The 20,000-nt window shown below is 39.8% G+C and overlaps 3 protein-coding genes across 4 annotated transcripts in view; 1 reads left to right on the top strand and 2 right to left on the bottom strand.

The window, feature by feature from the left end:
- Window positions 1-13,266, bottom strand: part of LOC138029430 (opioid-binding protein/cell adhesion molecule-like) — a 70,836-nt gene extending 57,570 nt beyond the window's left edge. Inside the window, exon 1 of the mRNA XM_068877171.1 lies at window positions 13,144-13,266. Coding sequence (XP_068733272.1) covers window positions 13,144-13,195 — 52 coding nt within the window. The 5' untranslated portion in view covers window positions 13,196-13,266. The remainder of the gene's footprint in view (window positions 1-13,143) is intronic.
- The window catches only part of LOC138030422 (protein kinase C-binding protein NELL2-like), a 164,392-nt gene that overhangs the window by 108,025 nt on the left and 36,367 nt on the right, over window positions 1-20,000 (bottom strand). The gene's annotated exons all lie outside the window — the stretch shown is intronic.
- The window catches only part of LOC138029739 (uncharacterized), an 8,351-nt gene continuing 3,618 nt past the window's right edge, over window positions 15,268-20,000 (top strand). For both annotated transcript variants that reach the window (XM_068877512.1, XM_068877511.1), the window contains exons 1-5: window positions 15,268-15,405; window positions 17,143-17,208; window positions 18,349-19,655; window positions 19,774-19,831; window positions 19,956-20,000. The exon at window positions 19,956-20,000 is cut by the window's right edge and continues 57 nt beyond it. In XM_068877512.1, coding sequence (XP_068733613.1) covers window positions 15,355-15,405; window positions 17,143-17,208; window positions 18,349-19,655; window positions 19,774-19,831; window positions 19,956-20,000 — 1,527 coding nt within the window. In that variant the 5' untranslated portion in view covers window positions 15,268-15,354. The remainder of the gene's footprint in view (window positions 15,406-17,142; window positions 17,209-18,348; window positions 19,656-19,773; window positions 19,832-19,955) is intronic.

Here is a 20,000-nt window from a genome sequence, read left to right as displayed (position 1 = left end):
CGTTGCAAGCGTCCTAAACATTTCCGACGACGTCATCTTCGGTGAGGATCAGAACGACCACAGCCTAGAAGAGACTTTCAAACGATTACGAGAGTGTGGACTTATTCTGAATAAAGAAAAATGCCTTTTCAGCGTCTCCGAGTAGGTTTTCTTTGGTTTGAAAGTCTTAGCGGCTGGTCTCTTCCCCGACGGCAGAAAGGTCAAAGCTATAGAGGCAGATCGTACTCTACAGTGCTCTGCCGAGGTTGGTAGACTCTTTGGTCTAGTTAATTACTGTTCCAGGTTCATTCCAGATTTCTCAACCCTTTGACCCGCTTCGACAACTTGCGAGGAAAAAATACCAGCAACAGCAAGAAGCTTTTGAAAAGCTGAAATCTGCACTGAGAAGCGATTGCACTATGGTGTCTACAATGTATTTTGTTTGTTCACCACGTGTGAACCAATTTTCAAATACGACGTGAAACCAGCCCAACATTCCCGTTTCACAATACAACGCTCTTAAGCGATTCCCAAAATCCATATTAAGAGAATCTTGGACTACAAAATCCAAAATACTCCCGTCTCGTTTGAAAACAAGCTTTACAATGGTCCTTAGTGATTCGAAATTTTAGAAGCATTGCTGCACACTTTTTAAGCGTTTTCTAAAGAGAAAAAAACAAAAAAAAATAGCGTATTATGTGCTTGATTGATAAACGAGTCGAACGTTCTAAAAATGCAAATAAAATTGTAAACATGTGTAAAGAAAGGATTATCGCTTTGGATGGAAAACAATAGCGCTACTATTACAGTTGATTAAGCTTGACGGGCTTAAGACTCTGGAATATACCGAACATTTGTGAGCTAAAACTTTCATTTAGTCGTGTTTTCATTGGTTTTGGATGAGGTCATCTGGTGTTCTAGTGACTGGTTTGTGGAGAGGTCATCTGTGTGTTAGTGATTGGTTTATTCTCTTTGGGCCATCCCTTTGCTCCGCTACAGTCTCTCATTCACTCTTCAACTCCGGAGCAGAACAGAGCTCTGTTCAAGCCAGACTATTCACCGCCAAAACGATATACAAACGCAGTCTGTTTTATCGTTACACACACGCGCGCGCTACTTACGAAAGTATATTTTTGGGTTATGTTCAAACTTGCCCCATTGTTTTTCTAATGTATGCACATAGGGTTGTGTTCAAACTTATTGTTGTTTTTTTTCATTTACTTCTTAGGGTGATGGTGTCTCTTGGGACCAGGTATTCTCCAACTTGCCCCTGATTTATGCAATTCCCCTTTTTTTTGTCATTCTCATCGATGACGTCATTTGATGACTACCTGCCAAATCTGGTCTGAAGGGCCACATACTACTACTCACGGCCATGGATAACAATCCCGTTCAAGCTTGACTTTTTTTTAGGTTTGCTTAGAGTTGCTTGAGTAGCTAACAGAACTGTGATGATCTTTCTAACCTTTATTTCGTGTTCATTCCACAGTTCAATGAAATGCATGCAATTTCATCTCATATTCTGAAATCTACCTACTTGGGCAGGTTTTCAAGCTCAGGGCGCGTCTTTATTTTCTCGTTTTTGCTCTAAAACTGCTCAAAAACCTGCTAAACATCAAGATTAGGTAATAATCTACGAGCAGATAACATGTGCATGTGCTTATTGTATTCCTTGATTTTCTATCATTGCATAAAAACAAGAAATGTTTATAAATCACATTTTTATTCAATTTTGTTTTTGTGATACCTGGAATATTCAAGGTCTTCAACTTAAATTTCCGTGGCAAGCCTGACATGCTTATGTCTTGGTAAGGTCTTGGTAACTGAATTCAGCCAAGGCCGAATCTTATTCCAGATATAAAAGAAACTAAAAAAAAAAAAACATCGACACCACTCGTCCAATAAGCCTCTACACGGATCTCCTCGAAGTTCTGTTAGGCACGCGCGTTGGTGACATCGAGGTGATCCGTACAGAGGTTTCCTTTCTTTCTTGCTAGAGAGAGAAATCAAGGAAAAGGAACTCTGCCAATTAGGGTATCCAATAACTGGCTACGTGGCTACCGTTTCTTTTCCTATTGAAAACCAAAAGTTTGTTGCTATCGACAAACCTCCTCAAAGCTACGGTACATTCACCCATTCTGTCAAACGCAATAAAGATGAAAACATGATCTGTTTGACAACGAATTTTGGTTTATTGTGCAGCCTTTGAAAATACTTGCTATTGCATGATTGTTATTAACAATGACACCCAATGTCACTTTTAAGTGCTTAAATACAGGTACAGCTAATGTGTATGTCCGTTAGCTAGTTGAAAAAGTGAATTCCACATTTATTTCACTAGTAATCTGTCAAAAGGGAGTTCCACAACTCTCTCCCGATTGAACATGTTAGTCTTTCATTTTGAGACGACATTGCCTCAAGGTAGACTTAAAAACACTGACCCCACTCTCTACACTACCGATAGATAAGATACTTTGCCCACCCACAGCTAACATGATTGTCATACCTTCCAACTCAATACGTTTTCCCATCCGAGGAGGGCTTGTCACGTGCCATGGGTGAAAACTCACTAACTCTCTAGGGAAACAACTTAAATTTTGGCTCCCACGTCATCAAAACAGCCTAAGGTGGTCCAATTTTTTTTGAGTTGCAAGGTATAACAAAACACTTAAGAGCAGATGTCTGTAAATATCGAGCAAACGGAGGCCACGGTCAAAAATTAAAATTCGCTCATATCTTGTTCATAGTAAGGTATTAGCAAGTAACTAAATGTGGTGTAGTTTGTTTTTGAAAAGACCGCTTCGATTAAGAGAAAATCGACAAAATCAGTTTTCGAGGTCAGCGACTTGAAAACAACCAAACTTTGAGGCAAAATGAGGCGTTCTCAAAACTTCAAAAGGAAGCAAGTGGGGTAAAATATTCACCGATAAATCAACTTGTTAAGGGTTTTACTGCTAGTCTGGTGGTGCTAGTACATTTGTACTCCTTCTTCTCCAAATTGGTGAAATAGCTAGCCGGTATCAGTTACACAGTTCGCTTCCTAGTCGAAGTGCATTGCCCATGAACATCTTAAGCTTAAGTCTGCGTACCTTGATTTGCAATACTTTCATAGCAGGTCATCCAAATTTCCTGCAGAACATCTTTCTTTGTTGTTGGAATGATTTACTCCCTTTTTTATCGCCATATTTCTTCCTGCACAGTATTCTGGGTCAGCAGCTTTCATTTAAGCGTAAACATCGTGGTGTTGTACCAGTTCACGGTCCCTGGTCACGTATATCGAAAACTTCGCACCTAAAGTTGAAGCGTGAAGTCTCTCGGACGAAAAAAAGGTTCAAGATTGCGATTATGTTTTCGGGTCGTCGACGATGTTCCAGAGAAGAAAGGAATGGATTTGTGAAAGCAGATGTCGTCAAGTAAGTGTTCGTTTACATGTATTTGCGGGATTTTTTTTACCTTAAACCCTTCCACGATTACAGTTTATGCTCGGTCTGCATTTTACCCCAGCCTGCGTTTTACTCTTAGTCTGCAGTCTGCATTTTACACACAGTCTGCATTTTACCCCTGGTCCGCAGTCTGCAGTCCGCAATCCGCAGTCTGCTTTTTACACTGACTTGTAGGGAAACAGATGCGCGAAAACGAAGCCAAAACTTGTAATATTTCTTAAAATAAGACTGTTTGTCAATCGTCACAGATCTTGCTATTGTAAGTTCAGTGTTCTAGATTGCAAAGTCTTCGATATCACAGTACCATTAAAGACAAAAATAAACTGTCCTCAACAAAAACACTTTGAATGAGTCGGGTTTCCACTGCTCACAACTGGGTCATTGCTCGCTGAATGTATGGCCACTATACCAAGTTAAGTTCGTGCTTCTTTCTTCATATGCAAGCCTTCCAGGTTTCCCCCGCAAATGCTGTTACAATGCCTTTTTAACCAAAACCGATCTGAATTATTTCTGACAAGTGCAGTTTTGTCCAAAGGCGATCAGCTTGTCAATGTAAGGGGCTTTTCTCTTTACTTTGATGTCCGTTATTGGTATATCAAAGTGCTCACAGATATCCTTAAGCATTTGAATTGCAAAGATTGATAGCTTTGAATTTGCAGTTAGTTCGCATATGTTATACCTGTCATAGCATATTGGATGAGTAAGGGTAACCTCTTGAAGAACTTCACTTCTCAACTCGTCAAAGGCTTTTTCATTTTCAACGTTCTGGTCTTCTTCAAAGTCGCTTTCCGTCATTTCGTCATCTTCAAGTTAGCGCTTTGAGGACAGTCTTGAAAAGAAAGTTGAAACTTGCTGACTGGTCAGAAATTCAGAACTGCTAAAAAGGCGGATTCCATTACTGTCTCTAGCAGTCATCATTATCATATCATATCATATCATATATCTTTATTTACCCTCGGATTTTTAGAGTAGCTTGGTGTAGCTAGTTTCTCCGAGCATTTACCCCCCCCAACCATGATACACCATAGAAGACAGACCACAACACTGGGCACTACATGCCCTACTCTTTGCGACAAGTGTGCAGGTTCTTTTACGTCCCACAGGATTATGAACATTGAAGGGTTGTGAGACGGGACCTCCGGCTTATCGTCCTTATCCGAGAAGACTAGAGAGTCTAACCATTTGCAGATGTAATTACAAAGGCAACACTTTCTCCTCAGTTATTTAAAGACCCTGAGTGTTGGTCCAGCCGGAGTTGAACTCACGACCTCCCGCGTGACAGCCCGGTGCTCAACCTACTGAGCCACCGGTGCGCGGTGGATACCGAGGCTGCATCTGCTTTCTGGCCGGTTGACTCGCCAATACGAAATTTACTGAATAAGTAGTCTCTCTGCTTCTCTGTGAATCGTGTCCTCTTTACGTGACTAGACTTGAGGGCCCAACCCATTGGTAAAAAAGGCTGATTCGAGAGGTTAAGCTGCTTTCTTACTTGTTCAATCAGTGGTACACTACCAGACTGACCTTGTAGCCTCTCTGCGTAACCAAGCGCTGCTCTGTCAAGGAGTGTTTCATGCTCCAAAGCACATTCGTGTTTTCCGAGGTCCAGATGGTGCTGTAAAGAAGAAAATCTTGGATAAACTTTCATGCATCCTTCCTCGGGACAGGAAAATATATGAACAGCGGGTGACGTCTCAGTCACAGTCTCTTCTTCGGTATCTGAACATTGCTGGGAATTGTCTGAGCAAGGTTGACGCCTGGATTTAACTTTAATAAAGTGTGCATTCGGCATTGTTGTGGCTGTACCCTCATCACATTTCACGAGATCTGGAATCTGCACCAACTGTGGAATACCGAGGTCCTTGAGGCGTATGCACTTACCAGGCCCTATTCCATACGCTCTCCAGACGGTCAGGCTTCCGTTGTTGTATACAATGTTGGAAATCAAACTCACTCCCGCAATATTTATATTCAAGGACGGTGCTGGGTCTTGCGCTGGGATGCATGAGACGTCAACTCCAGGAACACCTCCCGATGACTGGATAGGGTCTACCATTTCCTTGGCGGTCTCGATGTTAGACCCTTGATTAAGGTGGATTTTCATGTGTGACTTAATTGAAGCCGCCTTCCTATCACACGGGCCTTTACCGCTCTGTGCGTCTGAAAAGTCACTCCACTAGCACAGCCTGTAAAGCTGGCCCCCACTATCGTAGCCCCGCAGTGGTAACAGCCGGCATTGTCCTGTCTGTAAAAGAAAGTTTTCAGATGAGGCAGTTGCGACTTTAACTTTCCAATAACATCCTTCATAATGGAAAGCACCGCACCGCTGTCTTGGATGCAGGTCTGCTAAACATGCACAAATGTCATCATCTCCAATTCGTGGTTTTCCGCTCGTCGAGTAGCTACAGTAATGTGCCAAGACATACCCCGCTTCGCAAACCAATCACTTTGGCTTTCTCTAAACTTTCTTGGCAAGAACTTCATGGCCCAGTCCTGAACCAGGAGTACGGAATTTTCATCGAGAGCATCAATCACCTCTATTCGGGCTTCATCCTGATTCACAAAGCGAAGTAGGTGACCTTTCCAGGCCCAGATGTTTTGCTTAGCTTGCCCTTCAATGAAGTTCACCTCTTCTACCACGTCACTAGAGACGTTGCTATCAGACATCTTTTCGATTGCGTCATGTATTTCATCAAGAACTGAAGAAAGTAGATAACAGCGATCACAGGTTTCTAGATGATCGTGTGGGCAAATGATCTGATAATCCTTGTCCCTAGGGTCGCTTAGTGCATAAGCTCTGCAATGATCTGGAATGTTAGATTGCTTAGAAACATGCACCTGATAAGACTATAATAAACAAAATTACACAGACCCTAGATCAGATGTTACGGTTAAGGTGACTCGCTGGTTTTGCAGTGGACATCTCTCACCTGGCATAACAAGACACCCGCTGTGAAAGAGAGCTTACAGTAGCAATAAAATGAATTCGATGAAAGAGAAAAGAAATCCATTAAAGTTTTTCCAAGGTTTTCATCCACCTTCCACGTTCTTGCCATTTTGAAGCTCGCCCCAGTGCTCGCTTAAAGACGGAAGGAATCCAGGTGATGAGCCCTTTCGAAGCTCTACCTCAAAAACGAGCAAAGTGCCCCTTACCGGTCTTTCCAACGGCATTTTTCGTTAGCCATAGGTTGAACAAAGTAAAATTCCGTGCACTATCGCCAGCTTTATTGAAAAGAAGCGTGCTTACTTGTTGAATTTTGTCATGCGCACAGTTCATTTGCCTAAATATTCATATTCGTCAGCATGTTACAGTTAAAATGAGCACGATAACTTCCACTCCACAAATCCATGCATGTTACGTTCAGTTCTTTTTTTAATACTAGGGAATCACCTTAACCGGTTCTGCGCAATTGAAGTATTAACATTAAGCAAAAATGTAACTCCACTTTTTTTAACCAACCGATCACCTCAACTGGTTCTGCGCACTGTTTTATTTCACTAGGCTATTTTTACATTTCTCCTAAATTGAAACTGCGTAGGAACGACAAATCGCATTAAGCTAAAGTGAAAGTCTGCACGAGCGAGCTTTTTCAACTAGCGCCAATTAAGCACATAAAAACATTGCTGCTTGAATCATCACCAAAATCCTCTCCTGCTCGTTCCCCAGAGAATCTTGGGAACGTGACTCAAAGACATTTTTGGTATCTTTGACTGGCACAATCGCTACCTTCAGCTTGTTAATTGTGAAGTCTAGTGTTATTGCTATTTTTCTTATATACACAGACTAAAGTTATTTTGAAGTTTACCTTAAAGTCGCCCTTTAGATAACGCTTTGCGGACTTAAGCCGCTTCTTTTGTTTCCTTGCCCAAGTCATTCCCATAAATGAATCGCCCAATCTAGTTACTACGTCATGGAGATCGTCGAAGGTTTGACTACCAGCACAACTTATATAATCTAGACCCTGTAGAGACTTCCTCACAGTGGCAGAACAGACATTGAGAATTCTCAAGAGTGTACTTCGGCTCAGTGTTGTGAAGCCACTTTCACTTGAATAAGCCAACTACTGCTTGACAATGGACTCTGGCACCATCATACGAATAACATTAGGCACTGTGATGACTTCCTTTGTTGACAGTTTTATTGATTTCTGCCCGAAGGGAAGATCCTGAATGACATGGGTGCTCGTTATATAGTCCAAGAAATGATCAAGTTGAGTTTGGGATACCGCCATTCGTGTCTGGGATGACTGGAGTGATAGTGCTACACCTCTACCCTCGACCAGGATATGCTTCCTTACTTCACTGAATTGATACCTCGTCAGATTGGGAATCCATTTCTTAAGTGTCTTGAATGAAACCTTGTCTGCCATTATAGACAATATTTGTCTCCTGGTTTGCCAGTTACTCGCATTCCTGTAGCACTCAGCCAACACCTCCATAAGCACTTCATCTACAGGCTCACGCTCGTTACCAATAGGGTTTTCATCGGAAGATTTAAATGCAACAAGTGATTTCCAAAGCTGTCCACTCTGATTTGGTGCTACTTCTTCTAGTACAGCATCAACTCCTTGATTTATTTTGCGTAAGTGACGACGCCTCGTTCGTTCACTAGCCTCCTCCCATTGCGTCGTTAAAGGAAATCGCACCGAACTTATGTTTCGGGTTTCTAGAAAGGTGTTTAGCATTTCAAGTGGTTTACACTTCCGTTTGTCATGTTCACTTGCATCGTTTGGCGAGTAGATACTTGTTGCTGGAGTCTGTAGTCCAAGGTAGGGTAAGGACGATGGTGTGCTTTCTGCCACTTGACCTACTGTGTCACTTGTTTGATCCTGCAGACGAATTGATGGATTGATTGATTAGACTGTTGACCCACATTATAAAAAGACATGTTAGTCTTGTAGATTAAGTACAGATAATAATATGAATCAAGTGATCAATCAACCAAAAAAGCAGAATGCATTAATTCAATCCTCTTTTCATATTAATGAAAGATACAATTCGCTCTGCATATCATATACTTTATATAAGCACTTGGCATGTGAAAATTGGAGGTATCATAAAGTGTTAAGTCTTCGAGAGTCAGAGTTGTTTTGATTATAATACAGATTAGCTTGTGTTGAAATTATAAAATGAGCGGGGAAGGTAGGGGCACCCTGCGAACAGAGCCTCCTTTTGCCTTCTTGATCGAGAAGGAGACAAGGTTGGTCTGCCTAAATCCCGTCAAACCTTTGAAGTCACCACAGCCCAAACTTCTGGACTAATCAGTCTTGTTTTCTCTTGTAAAACTTTTTTTTTTGAGTGCGAGCACCTGTTTTTTGATAAACCGATCGTCATAACTGAGCCCGCTGTTGCAAGCGCACGGCTTTTAGGCCTGGATTCGAAACTAAATCCTAGCAACATTTCGCGCATGCTCAACAAAGATCTTACTTGATTCTTGCAGAGTCTTTCTTGAGTACTGCTGGCAGGATGAGGAAGAGCTTGAAAGTGCCGCTATTTGCTTACGCAATTGACAAAAGTTTCCATGTATTCTGTAAATGCAAAAAAGAACCTTGTTCCCATCAGGGTCCATCTTTGAGAGGGATTGGGAACGAGGCTGCTCAACCCCTTTCCTAGGAAAAAGTGACTTGGAGACAGTTACTAGTAAGCCTGTGTGCCAAATGCATAAAGGGGTGGAAGGGAAGAGAGATACTTAACAACCCTCGCTTCCTTTTTTCCCTGACTTCAACACAACTTTCGACGTCTCATGTATCTACATTGTTCCTTCTGTGTGTCAATAATTTATAGGTCAAGAAAGATTATCCTACCAAAGACATCTCCGCCATTTGAAATGTTACTCCGCAATCGTCAAATGCAACTTCTGCAGTTTCTGTGTCAGGTTTCCAGTTCCCAGCCAACATTTTTCTGCAGTTAGGGCATACCCCTAAGAGATTACAAATATCATTATGCACGCTATTTTAATTAGGATTGCACATTCAAGTAAAAAAAAAAAAAAACGATCTCTTGAATATTATTTTTTTGACATTGCCCGAAGTTTAAAACCGAACAGGTGTATTGACGCCTTTTTTAAAAAAAAATCAGTGAAAATGAATTCTGCAGATAAAATGAAATTAATTTGATTTATTTCAGCTAAATTATTTTCCTTTGTAAAGACGTTTTTTTTTTTAAGTAACTTTTTTTGAAGAAGTACATTAGCGTTAGTTCCTTTATTTTTTAGGGTTACAAAATGGCTAAAAACCAGACCCAACAGGAAGAAACATTCCACTCTGTTGTAGCACTGTTTGTGAACCTGCTTTGCTTAGACCTCTATCCCCTTTTTGCTTTTTGCTCACTTCCTTACTATGACCTGATAATATTGATGGTATTCTGCATTTGTCCGGAACTCGGCGTGTCCATCCAGTACCCAGAGATGCTCGATGAGCTGGACATATGGTCATTTGGTCAATATTTCGTGGAGAGGAAAAGATGGATGCCCTCGCCAGAATAAGCTCAATTTCATCAACTATGCCATGAAACGCAAACATTGCTCTATGCCCGTTAATATCTCGCTGACAACTAAGTAGAGGAATGCATCCCTTTGCTTTGTTTCTGTCTCTCCTATCATGACCACAGTGGCCTCCCACAATCGATACAAGCAAACAATCACTTTCCATGATAGTTTTTCGACGGATTGCAACTAACTGGTTTTAAATTCTCTTAACTTTCATATTTAAACAGGTGTCAAAAACTGATGACGTCGTAAAATTAAATCAAGTACGGTAAACAGCTAGCGGATAACTTTTCGAAACCTTTCAGTTGTAATGAAAAAAAAAATTACAAACATTTAATAAACTTATATACAATTTTGTATCTTTTGTTCCTTAACAGTCTATTAATCCTATCACCCAGATTGAATTATTTTTCCGTCTGAAGCAATGTTATAACCACTGGTCCCTTATCTGTTTATCTCCTCCTTAATTAGTTTGGGAAGTCTGTGTTTATCCTTCAGGTGCCAATGTCACACAACTCTTTTGATCACGTTTTAAGACCAAAGGTATATCGGCAGCCCGAAAGTTCGCTATCAAAATTGCAGTTTTTGTGAGACCTAAAATATTTCAGTGGCAATGGATGTGAAATTTCGATCGACTGAAAAGAAAGGACTGCAATACTGTGAATATAATAGTTCTGTCTGGGGTTACTTTCAAGCAACAGGATTCTCGACTTGGGGACTGACAATCAGCAGAAAACAAGATGTAAGTTAACCAGAACGGGAAAAGCATCAAGGTAAAAAAATGTTCAGTACAGATTTCTTAAATACAAGTGGAATTGTGAGTTAACTTTCTAGTGGAGGCGTAAAGCTTTCGTGACTTGTCGCGCAATAACAAAGCGACGATCCCGCGATCATTGCAAAGTCTCATATTTCAAGCGAAATTAATTCAACTTTAGAAGGTTCGTGTGAAGTACAAATGAAATTACCCAAGCCAGTTCTTACATATGTTTTAGCACAATGTTTAAATAGCTTATAGCTTGAGTTTCAGGTAAAACCAAGGTGTAGCACATGCCTATAATTTAAAACGCAACTTACAGCCTAAATCTAAACTTCGGTCAGTTGAAAAAGTATCCAAACTAAAATAAAATTGTTTATCTTCCAGATTATCGCTAAGATAAGAAATCACCACCAAACTAGCAGTAAAACCCTTTACAAATTGATTTAGTAGTGAATATTTTACCGCGCTTGCTTCCTTTTGGCTTGCGAGCGAACTTTTGACAAGGCCTCGTTTTGCCTCAATTTTTGATTGTTTTCAAGTGACCGAACTCGAAAACTGATTTTGTAGATTTTCTCCTAATCGAAGCGGTCCTTTCAAAAACAAACTACACCACGTTTAGTTACTTGCTAACACCTTACTACGGACAAGATATGAGCGAAAACAATTTTTTGACTGTGGCCGCGAAATTTCGATTTTGCTCGATTTTTACAGACAGTTGCTCTTTTAAGAGCAAAGGTGGCCCTTTAAAAAGGGCCACCTTTAACCGACAGGCATCGCGTGCAGTGGAACAATTTTCATTCAAGGTGGGCCTTTAATGACCAACCCCACTGGAAACAGCGAATTTCGTTTTTTTGGAAACCCTCTATGTTCCCCGAGGCGAAGCCGAGTAAAAGTTACTGAAATAGTTTTTGTTTTGCTACGTAGGCACCGGTAATACAAGTAGCACTATTATAACTGACGACTCATTGAGAATGAGACGCAGATGAGGCGACGTTTCCCTTTACAATTTTGAATAAGATAGTTTTCTGTCGTTCGTCTCGCGATGCAGCTCCCTCTGATGAAGATCTCACTGCTTGCTGTTACGCTTCCTCAGGCGATGAGGTAGATCTTAATTGGCGCATTTTGATCCACACCGCAATATCAACAAAGGATTTCCAGCAGCACCTCAAGATCGGGAATTAATCCGAGACGAGAGCTAATACATTGGAATATGAAAAGAGTTTGTTTATATCAGTTTCACCACAAACCGTAATAAAACCACAAAGAAAAGCAACGTTCGAGACGTATCTGCAAAATAATCAGTGATGGTAACTTCAAGTTTTAAGTTGGCAAAGTGAAGTGGAGTGGCTAGTTTTTCAACTTATATGCGATCATCGGGCGAATCATCCTTGGTTCGAGCGAATCGCGGTAGGCTTTCGAGTGACTCGACCGTAAATCGTCCAAGGAAAGAGGAGCAGTGATTTTAACTCCACACAGGATCCATAGAGCCTTCGTCGTTTTCATGAGCAAACTTGCAGCCACTTGAACGGCAGAAAGAAGTACGAGCACTGCCTGTTCATGTTACTACGTATGTCGATTTCGTCAGAGATTTCGGAAGGTTTGTTAAGCATTAAGGAAGTTAAATTTCATCATGCTAATCGCCTTGATGCCAGGCCCTCAAGTCTAAAATAAGATATGAATCTCTAAAATTTAGTCCTTCCTTTTGAGGGGAATTTCAGCGAGATTGGCAAATGTTTGGGCTCCTGCGGAAGCAACTGGAATGATTTTAACGACAGAATACCAGGAGCTTGATCAGATCATGGCCTAGAAGTCTCATATTCAGTCACATTGGGCGACCTAAAAATGTTTCCTTAATAATTGCGAGTACTTATTTCCATTGCTTCTCCACTGATCGAGAATACTGTTCCGAGTAAGTTTCATGAGGTTTTAAGCTGATTTTGATAAGGTGAACGATATCTACAAATACTTTTGGTAGGGTTTTGTAGCAAACGAACACTCTGATTCTATGATAATTGCCAATATTCCCTTAGCGCCACGTGTGTCTCCTTCTGTCCCGCACTGTTTTGACTTCCTTTAAATTGGTATACAGCCGATTTTAGAAGTATCTTTGGTCTTTGGTCTTTGTCTTCTTAGCAATGTATTAAGCCTTGCGTTATTAAGACCCTACCTAAAAGTTTAATTTTTGTCATCTTTCGCTATCTATTGTCGCTAATTCAATCCAAGGTCCGGAAAGTGAACGTAAGCTCTAGAATAGATAACTTTAAACAGGTTGTTTACGCCGGTGAAATGTAACCTATTCTAAGCATATCATTGACACCTAAATAACTTTCATTAAAATGAATTGAAATAAAACTGCAGATCCTCAAAGTGCCTAATGGCAAAGCATACCCGTAAATAATTTGAAGCCCCTTCCACTGCCATCATGCTAATCATGATTGCAGGACGCAAATTCAGTTTTAAATTTTACTTTGATGGCCCACCTGATACTTGAACAGCAGAAAGAAGCATATAGAAAACACACTGTCTGGTCATCTTACTTGCAAACCTGTTTCATCAACGATTCAACGATACAGACTACCAACTAACTGATGCAGATTACCGAGACTTCATCATAACAAAAGCGAAACATGATTCATACCTCCCCTCAAGCCCTTCAAGACTGTCAGTTTGACCTTTCTATTGGCGTCACGCAATTAAATAATTGCTGCTGGAAATTACTCGGAATTATGCAGAAGATTACAACGATTGAATTGATAACGGATCAGTTTGTTTCATTAATTCACAATTGGTAATACGGTACAGGAAATGAACATTTGGAACTCAAAATGAAATTCTCAATTGGTTTAAAATTTGCGGAAACGTGAAACTAGAGTCAGTGAAGGAAGTTGAAACTGACTACGATTAATTTGTTCGCTACCTGCATGGAATTTTCGTTTAACCTTCTCGAGAGAGAAGGTGCGGTTTAGAGTTTGAGGGCAGACTGGTGACTAAATACTGTAGGTCTGTAGGCTTGGGGATTAATTAACCGCCAGAAAATATAATCCTCGTTACTGGGGTGCCGCAAACCCAGTCGGAATCTGTCTTTAATTTCGTCGTTTTTTTATTTTTCGTTTTCTTTTTTTTTTTTATTTTTTTCCGTGTCGGTAAAAGTCTTGCCTGTCACTCCCTTGCTAAGTGGTGTCTTTGTGCATAGAGCCTTCTACGCGTATTTTCTTAGGATCAAGAGGGTAGTGGGAAATGCGTAGATTTCTCTGGTGGACACAGTAGAACGATTAACTTAACCGGCAATGGCGTCGAAAGTCATGTAAGGCGAATGGGGTTTTAGTGGATCTTTGAACAAAATGTACCCTTATGAAGCTCAATAATAGCAAGCGAATTGGATACTGAACAAGACAGGCGGTCGAATTTTAGAAGCGACGAGTAATGGACTTCGACAACAATCTGTGGCCCGTCGAGCTGTAATCAAAGTGAGCTGTCTTCCTAAAAATTTGCCAAGTGTGGTGTTTTGTACAACACCAAACCAAATGAACAGTTGTTTGGTAACTCAGTATGGGTTCAGCAAAGACAGAGAAGGAATCCATATAGTGGATCTGTTATCTCAGTTGTCTCGCTATTTGTCAAATTTGTATTTACCTGTTCTCAACTCTGCACAGTCTTCCGGTATAACAATTGGAAATTTCACTAATAAGTCATTGACGTGAATGGCGTTTTAGTGGATCTTTAAACAAAATACACCCTCATGGAGCTAAAGAATGGGTCGTCAATTGGATGAGCAAGACAGCGCTGAAAAATAAATATCTGGAATGGTCTTCGACAACAATTTCGTTTTTGGCCTTTGGATATCAAGTGAGCTTTGTTTCTAATATTTTACTAACTTGGTATTATATAAAACACGGAAATCAAATAGCAATTTTTTTATTGATTTAACCATAATTACTATCTATGATTTAACAAAGTAACATCGAAGGAAGCGTACGCCTACAAGAATCCAACACAGTGTTTACTCAAGTCGCATCTTAGTTGTCTGACAATTTACATTTACCGGTATTTTGTACTCAACTCTGCAAAGGTGTAAAATATTTGGAAATGTGACAGTGAAGAATTATTTGAATGAAAGTTGTTGTCGCTTTTGTGCTTCATTATTTACGGTCAGTGTTTCGAGTGGAAAAGTACGGTGGCTCATAAGGGACACATCGATTTTTTCGTCGCAAGTTACTAACTTGCGATGACGTAACTTGCGATCGCAACTTATAACTTGCGATCGCGACTTATAACGTGCGATCGCGACTTATAACTTGCGATCGCAACTTATAACTTGCGATCGCGACTTACAACTTGCGATCGCAACTTATAACTTGCGATCGCAACTTGTAACTTGCGATCGCAACTTATAACTTGCGATCGCGAGTTATAACTTGCGATCGCAACTTATATCTTGCGATCGCAACTTGTAACTTGCGATCGCAACTTATAACTTGCGATCGCGAGTTATAACTTGCGATCGCAAGATATAGGTTGCGATCGCAACTTATATCTTGCGATCGCAACTTGTAACTTGCGAGTTAGTTTCAGTATCAGTTACATGAGGCATGCAATCGCGACGTAAACGGCATTGCGTGACAATTTGACGCAGATTGCGAAATCACCAAGCAAGTTGATATCCAGCCCAAACTCCTTTGTATTGCTGGAAGATGGCGCACGAGGTTTCGTTGGAGAATGACAGAGTTGACGATTTGGAGGAGGTTCGTTTAATGTTTCTGATATTCTTGGTCCTGTTCTTCTTTCTAGAAAAGTCGTTGTGTAACTTTGTGATATGATAGCCGATGGACTTACCGGCTAACTTAATGTTGATTCTTTGTGTATTGAATTTGCATTACAATGTAGCATTCACATTGAAATGATATGGAAATATCAGGAGCAAAACGTTTTATTCCCAGTTAAAGGGTTTGAATTGGGTACAACATTGAGTTAGCCGATATGGTCTATTATGAGTGAGTGACTTTAAATTGGCCAAGCATGCGGTGCAAGGCTGATTTGAAAATGCAACCATGATTACTCCGGCCTGATCTGTGCAACATGATATGTGATTATCAAAATTTATTCCATCCATTTAGAAATCATTGGTGATCCTTACAATCTGATTGACTCTCAGCAGTGTGCTTCATTCCCAAATGACATTATTTTTTGCTATAAATCGCACCATTTCCCCAGCCAATGAGAAAGGAGCATTCAAACAAAACAAGCGATCAAATTTCAGGGCTTGTTTAAGGTAACCAATCATATTTCAGGAAAATGAAAGACAAAGAAAACCATTTTGTGGCAAATTTTGCAACTGTTGTGCCCAACTGGGTCAATAAAATATTGGCACTGACACAAATCCTATATTTTAGTGATTGTGTGATTTCTAAATGCATGTAATAAAGTGGTAATTGAACTTCGTGTTGTGCAAATTTGGTCTGAAATCATACTTGTGATTTCAAATCGAATGAGCGCACAGTGCGAGTTCGATTTTGAAATCACACGTATGATTTCAGACCAAATTCACACAACACGAAGTTCAATTACCATAATTTGTAAATTAATAATGGTTGTGTAGTTGACAAAATGTGAGAAACTCAGAAATGAAACAATCACTGCTATGAACATAGCAATGAGCTCAGTATCACAAGGGAGATGGGGGAGGTACATGTAACTGAACATGTAAAAAAAATGGGAAAAGGTAATTCAAACTTTGATGGAGTAATTGTTGATTTCTCTGTGTAATTTCAACCGGCCATTAGGTTGTTGTTGTTGTTCTTCTTCTTCTTGTAGTTGTCTGTTCGCATAACCATAGTATTTGTTTGTGTAAAAAGACATTTAAAAATTAATTTTAAAAAAGAAATGAAGCAAACACGAGAGAACAATTCTGAGTGAAACTTCATGGACCAGATAACCAGTCAACTGGTCTGTTTTTTTTTAATCTCATCCAATGTTGCAGCTCACAAAAGAAATTTTTCTTAATTTTGACTGGCAAGCCTGGGGTAGGCAATTTGACTGGCTCATGACGTGATGTGCTTACAACATGTGATTTTGATGGGCTGTGTAACTGTCTGGTTTGACCTGTCCAGTTACCAATACGTGTTATCAAAGGATAGCAATAATGATAATGATGATGATGATCATGATCATGATCATGACAATGATGTGAATGATGAGATTAATAATGAACATGTTATTGTTATATCTCATTAACATGAAATATGTGAAAGTTTTATCTACGTTTTTATGATTTGTGAAATAATGTACATGTAATCATGTGTATAGTATGTAATTAGACACAAGTTTAGTCTACATTTTATTTAATGTTAATCCTCCAGGGTTTTGTTTGTAAAGAATGTGTTAATGTTAACCCTGCTTTGCACAATTTGTTTCTGGCATGGGGTGGGGACTTGTGATAATTCAAAATAATCATCACTTAGAAGTTGTCTGAACTGCTCTAGGTTCTCAGATTTTTAAAAAGTCGGAATGTTGAGGAGGGTGTCATTCAGAAGTTCAGAACAGAGAAAGTAAGTTGTAAAAAATGAATGATCATAATTGTTGCACTTTTGGTTAATTTATGTTTCACATGCCTTTTTGCCTCTGAGTGGCATCAATAAAGTGGCAAATTTTTTCAGTTGTGTATTTTTGTCTTAAGGAGGCTCAAAAGGGTTTTCAGGGGATTGCACACGCGCAAGGCACACAGTCAATACGTTAGCTGCTTATGTCAGCTCATGAATGAAAATGGGTGACTGGAGATAATAAAATTTACTGCTGATTTTGCACATGTTTGTTCCAATTCATACATAGCTGGAATACAGCATACCGGTACATCTCCTGTTCACGAGAACTACGAAAATTTTGCGCAGCTGTTAATGGTCACTTAAATTTGTTCTTGTTGACTTGTACTTGTAGTTCTATGTGCACGCAGACTCGAATTTAGGGGGTGACGCATACACTGTATGTCAATGTTGCTCTTGTAACCCCCTCATAATTATTTCTTCCCCGATTGTGCAAATTCACTTGTTTATATCTCTGCATCAAGACAGTAAATTGTTTTCATTCTTTGCATGTTAACTTCAATTATGTTGAAAATTATTTCTTTAAAATTAAAAAAAAAAAACATTTTGGACGTGAAAAAAAAAATAGCAAGAGGCATATTTCCAAAAAAAGGATTTTTCTGTAAAACTTACCTTCCTTTTTTTTATTATGATAAATCTTATTCTAACATTATCGGGTAATGCTGTATGGGAAAATTTCACCATCCCGTTTTTTCAAAAACGACAATTTATGCTGATTTTAAGGCTTGAAGAAATGCCTTATATCATTGCCATCATTGCCATGGTAACGATCTCTGATGGGTACTTAATACTCTGGACACATTTCGTCTTCATGTGATTACCTTAACTTTATCTACATGTAAGAGCCGAATACTGTGTATTTATTTGTGTGAAAAAGGGAGAAACTACTTGGAGCCTACTTAATGCAAGTTAAATTTATCATTACCATGATGCATGTACATGTACCCTTCAGTTTACCATTTTTTTTTTATCTATCTGCATGTTTCCTCTTGTTGATGAATAGCATTTCTTAGGTGGCTTTACCACTTGTGTACAGTATCGTGATATTTACAATTGAAACCACAAAACATTTATTAATTGACTTTTCAGATGGATTGTGCAGCAGTTGATGGTACCCCTGATAAGGTTTTGGAAGAAATGGGATTGAAGAGAAAAGGGGACTTGTATGGCTTAAAAGCAATGTGTGCTCGAAAAACAAGGTCACAGCAAAGTGATGAGAGAGAAAGCACAAAACGCAAACTTGTTGAAGGAATTTTGAAAGAAAAAGACAACAGGAAGAAGAGAAAGGCTAGTAGTACAAGTACCTGTTCCACTTCGTCAACTGCCACTGGAGAAACATTGACCAAACCTCCTAAAACAAGGCGGATTTCACTTGGATTGATGCTTTTTGACGAAGGTAAAAACAAGTTTGTCACTGTGCGCTATTCAAGAGGTGGTGGTACTCGCTCATTGGATGTACCCATTCTCATGACAAAACAAGAATTGATTGAAGAAGGAACAAAACTATTCTTTCCAAATGGTGTTTGTCAAGTTGGAAATTCGTCTGATTATACATTTGATATAGCATGTTTCAGAGGCGAAATTATTGATAAAGTCAAAGACAGTGATGGACAAGAAGTCCCTTTTACTGTGAAGGGGTATTTTGAATGTTTTAAACTTTCGAGAGTTCAGCTTTACCTTACATGCAAACGATGGGATCATTCAGATGATGACGATGTCCTTTTAAAAAGTATGTTGGAGCCTTCAACAAGTTCCAGTAACAGTAAATCTTCTACTCGGAAGAACAAGGGGAAGTCGTGGCGTCAAAACATAACTACCCAGCTTGAAAATGAAAGGAAAATGTGGAGAAAACTTAAAGCAGACCAAACAGAAGAGGCGACGAAGAATGTTGATAAAGACAGGGGAAGGCAAGAGGCCCTAGAAGGAGAAATCGCAGAGATAGGTAGATTAGAGGCAATACGATCTGCAAGGGAGGCCAGAGTTCCAAAGGAACCTGCAGAGGATTCTTCAAGAGTGCGTATGTTGGTCCAGCATCCTTCTGTCGGTAGAATCGAACGTTTCTTCTCGAGCTCAGAAACAATGACAGCTGTTTATGATTGGGTGGGCTCTGTGGAACTGCATCCTTTGTACTTTACACTATGTGTACCTCCTGTTACAACCATTTTGCCTGAGGACGATATTGTTGCTTATGACAGCCTTGTTATCGACGTGAGACCCTCTGATGAACCATTGCTGCTATCCATTTCCTCCCCAGAGGTCACTTTTCAAGGTTTTGGTTCCGCTTCCTCTGGAGACCGTGACAATATTGAATTCACCCTCCTTTCTTCATCACCTGATGCCATTGCCCCAGTTACTGACCATTTGCCCCACCAGATCATGGAATTGGATGGTGCAAGGTTCGTGAAATCTGATTGTAACTAATGTTGACTTTGGTAAATTTTAGTAAGTAATCTCATATTTCACAAACGTTTACTGACAACATTGATAATAATTATTTCTTTTGTTATCAAAAAGTTTATCTCCAAATCACCAACTGACTCCATGTACTGTTCAAGAGGAGGGCAGTCAGCAGGTGTGAAAGCCTTTGCATGCTATGTTGATGTTCTACTGTAGTTGTTTTCATTCAGGATTTGAGGAAAAACTCCAACTGCTTCCCCAGGTTGAACTGAACTATTTGTAATTATTATACCTTTCAGACTGTTTCTGAGGAGCGAAGTCCTGGTTACCGTTTCAGGCAAGAG

The sequence above is a fragment of the Montipora capricornis genome, chromosome 13, assembly GCF_036669925.1.
Source record: "Montipora capricornis isolate CH-2021 chromosome 13, ASM3666992v2, whole genome shotgun sequence".
NCBI lineage: Eukaryota > Metazoa > Cnidaria > Anthozoa > Scleractinia > Acroporidae > Montipora > Montipora capricornis.
This window is presented reverse-complemented; position numbering and strand designations above follow the sequence as displayed.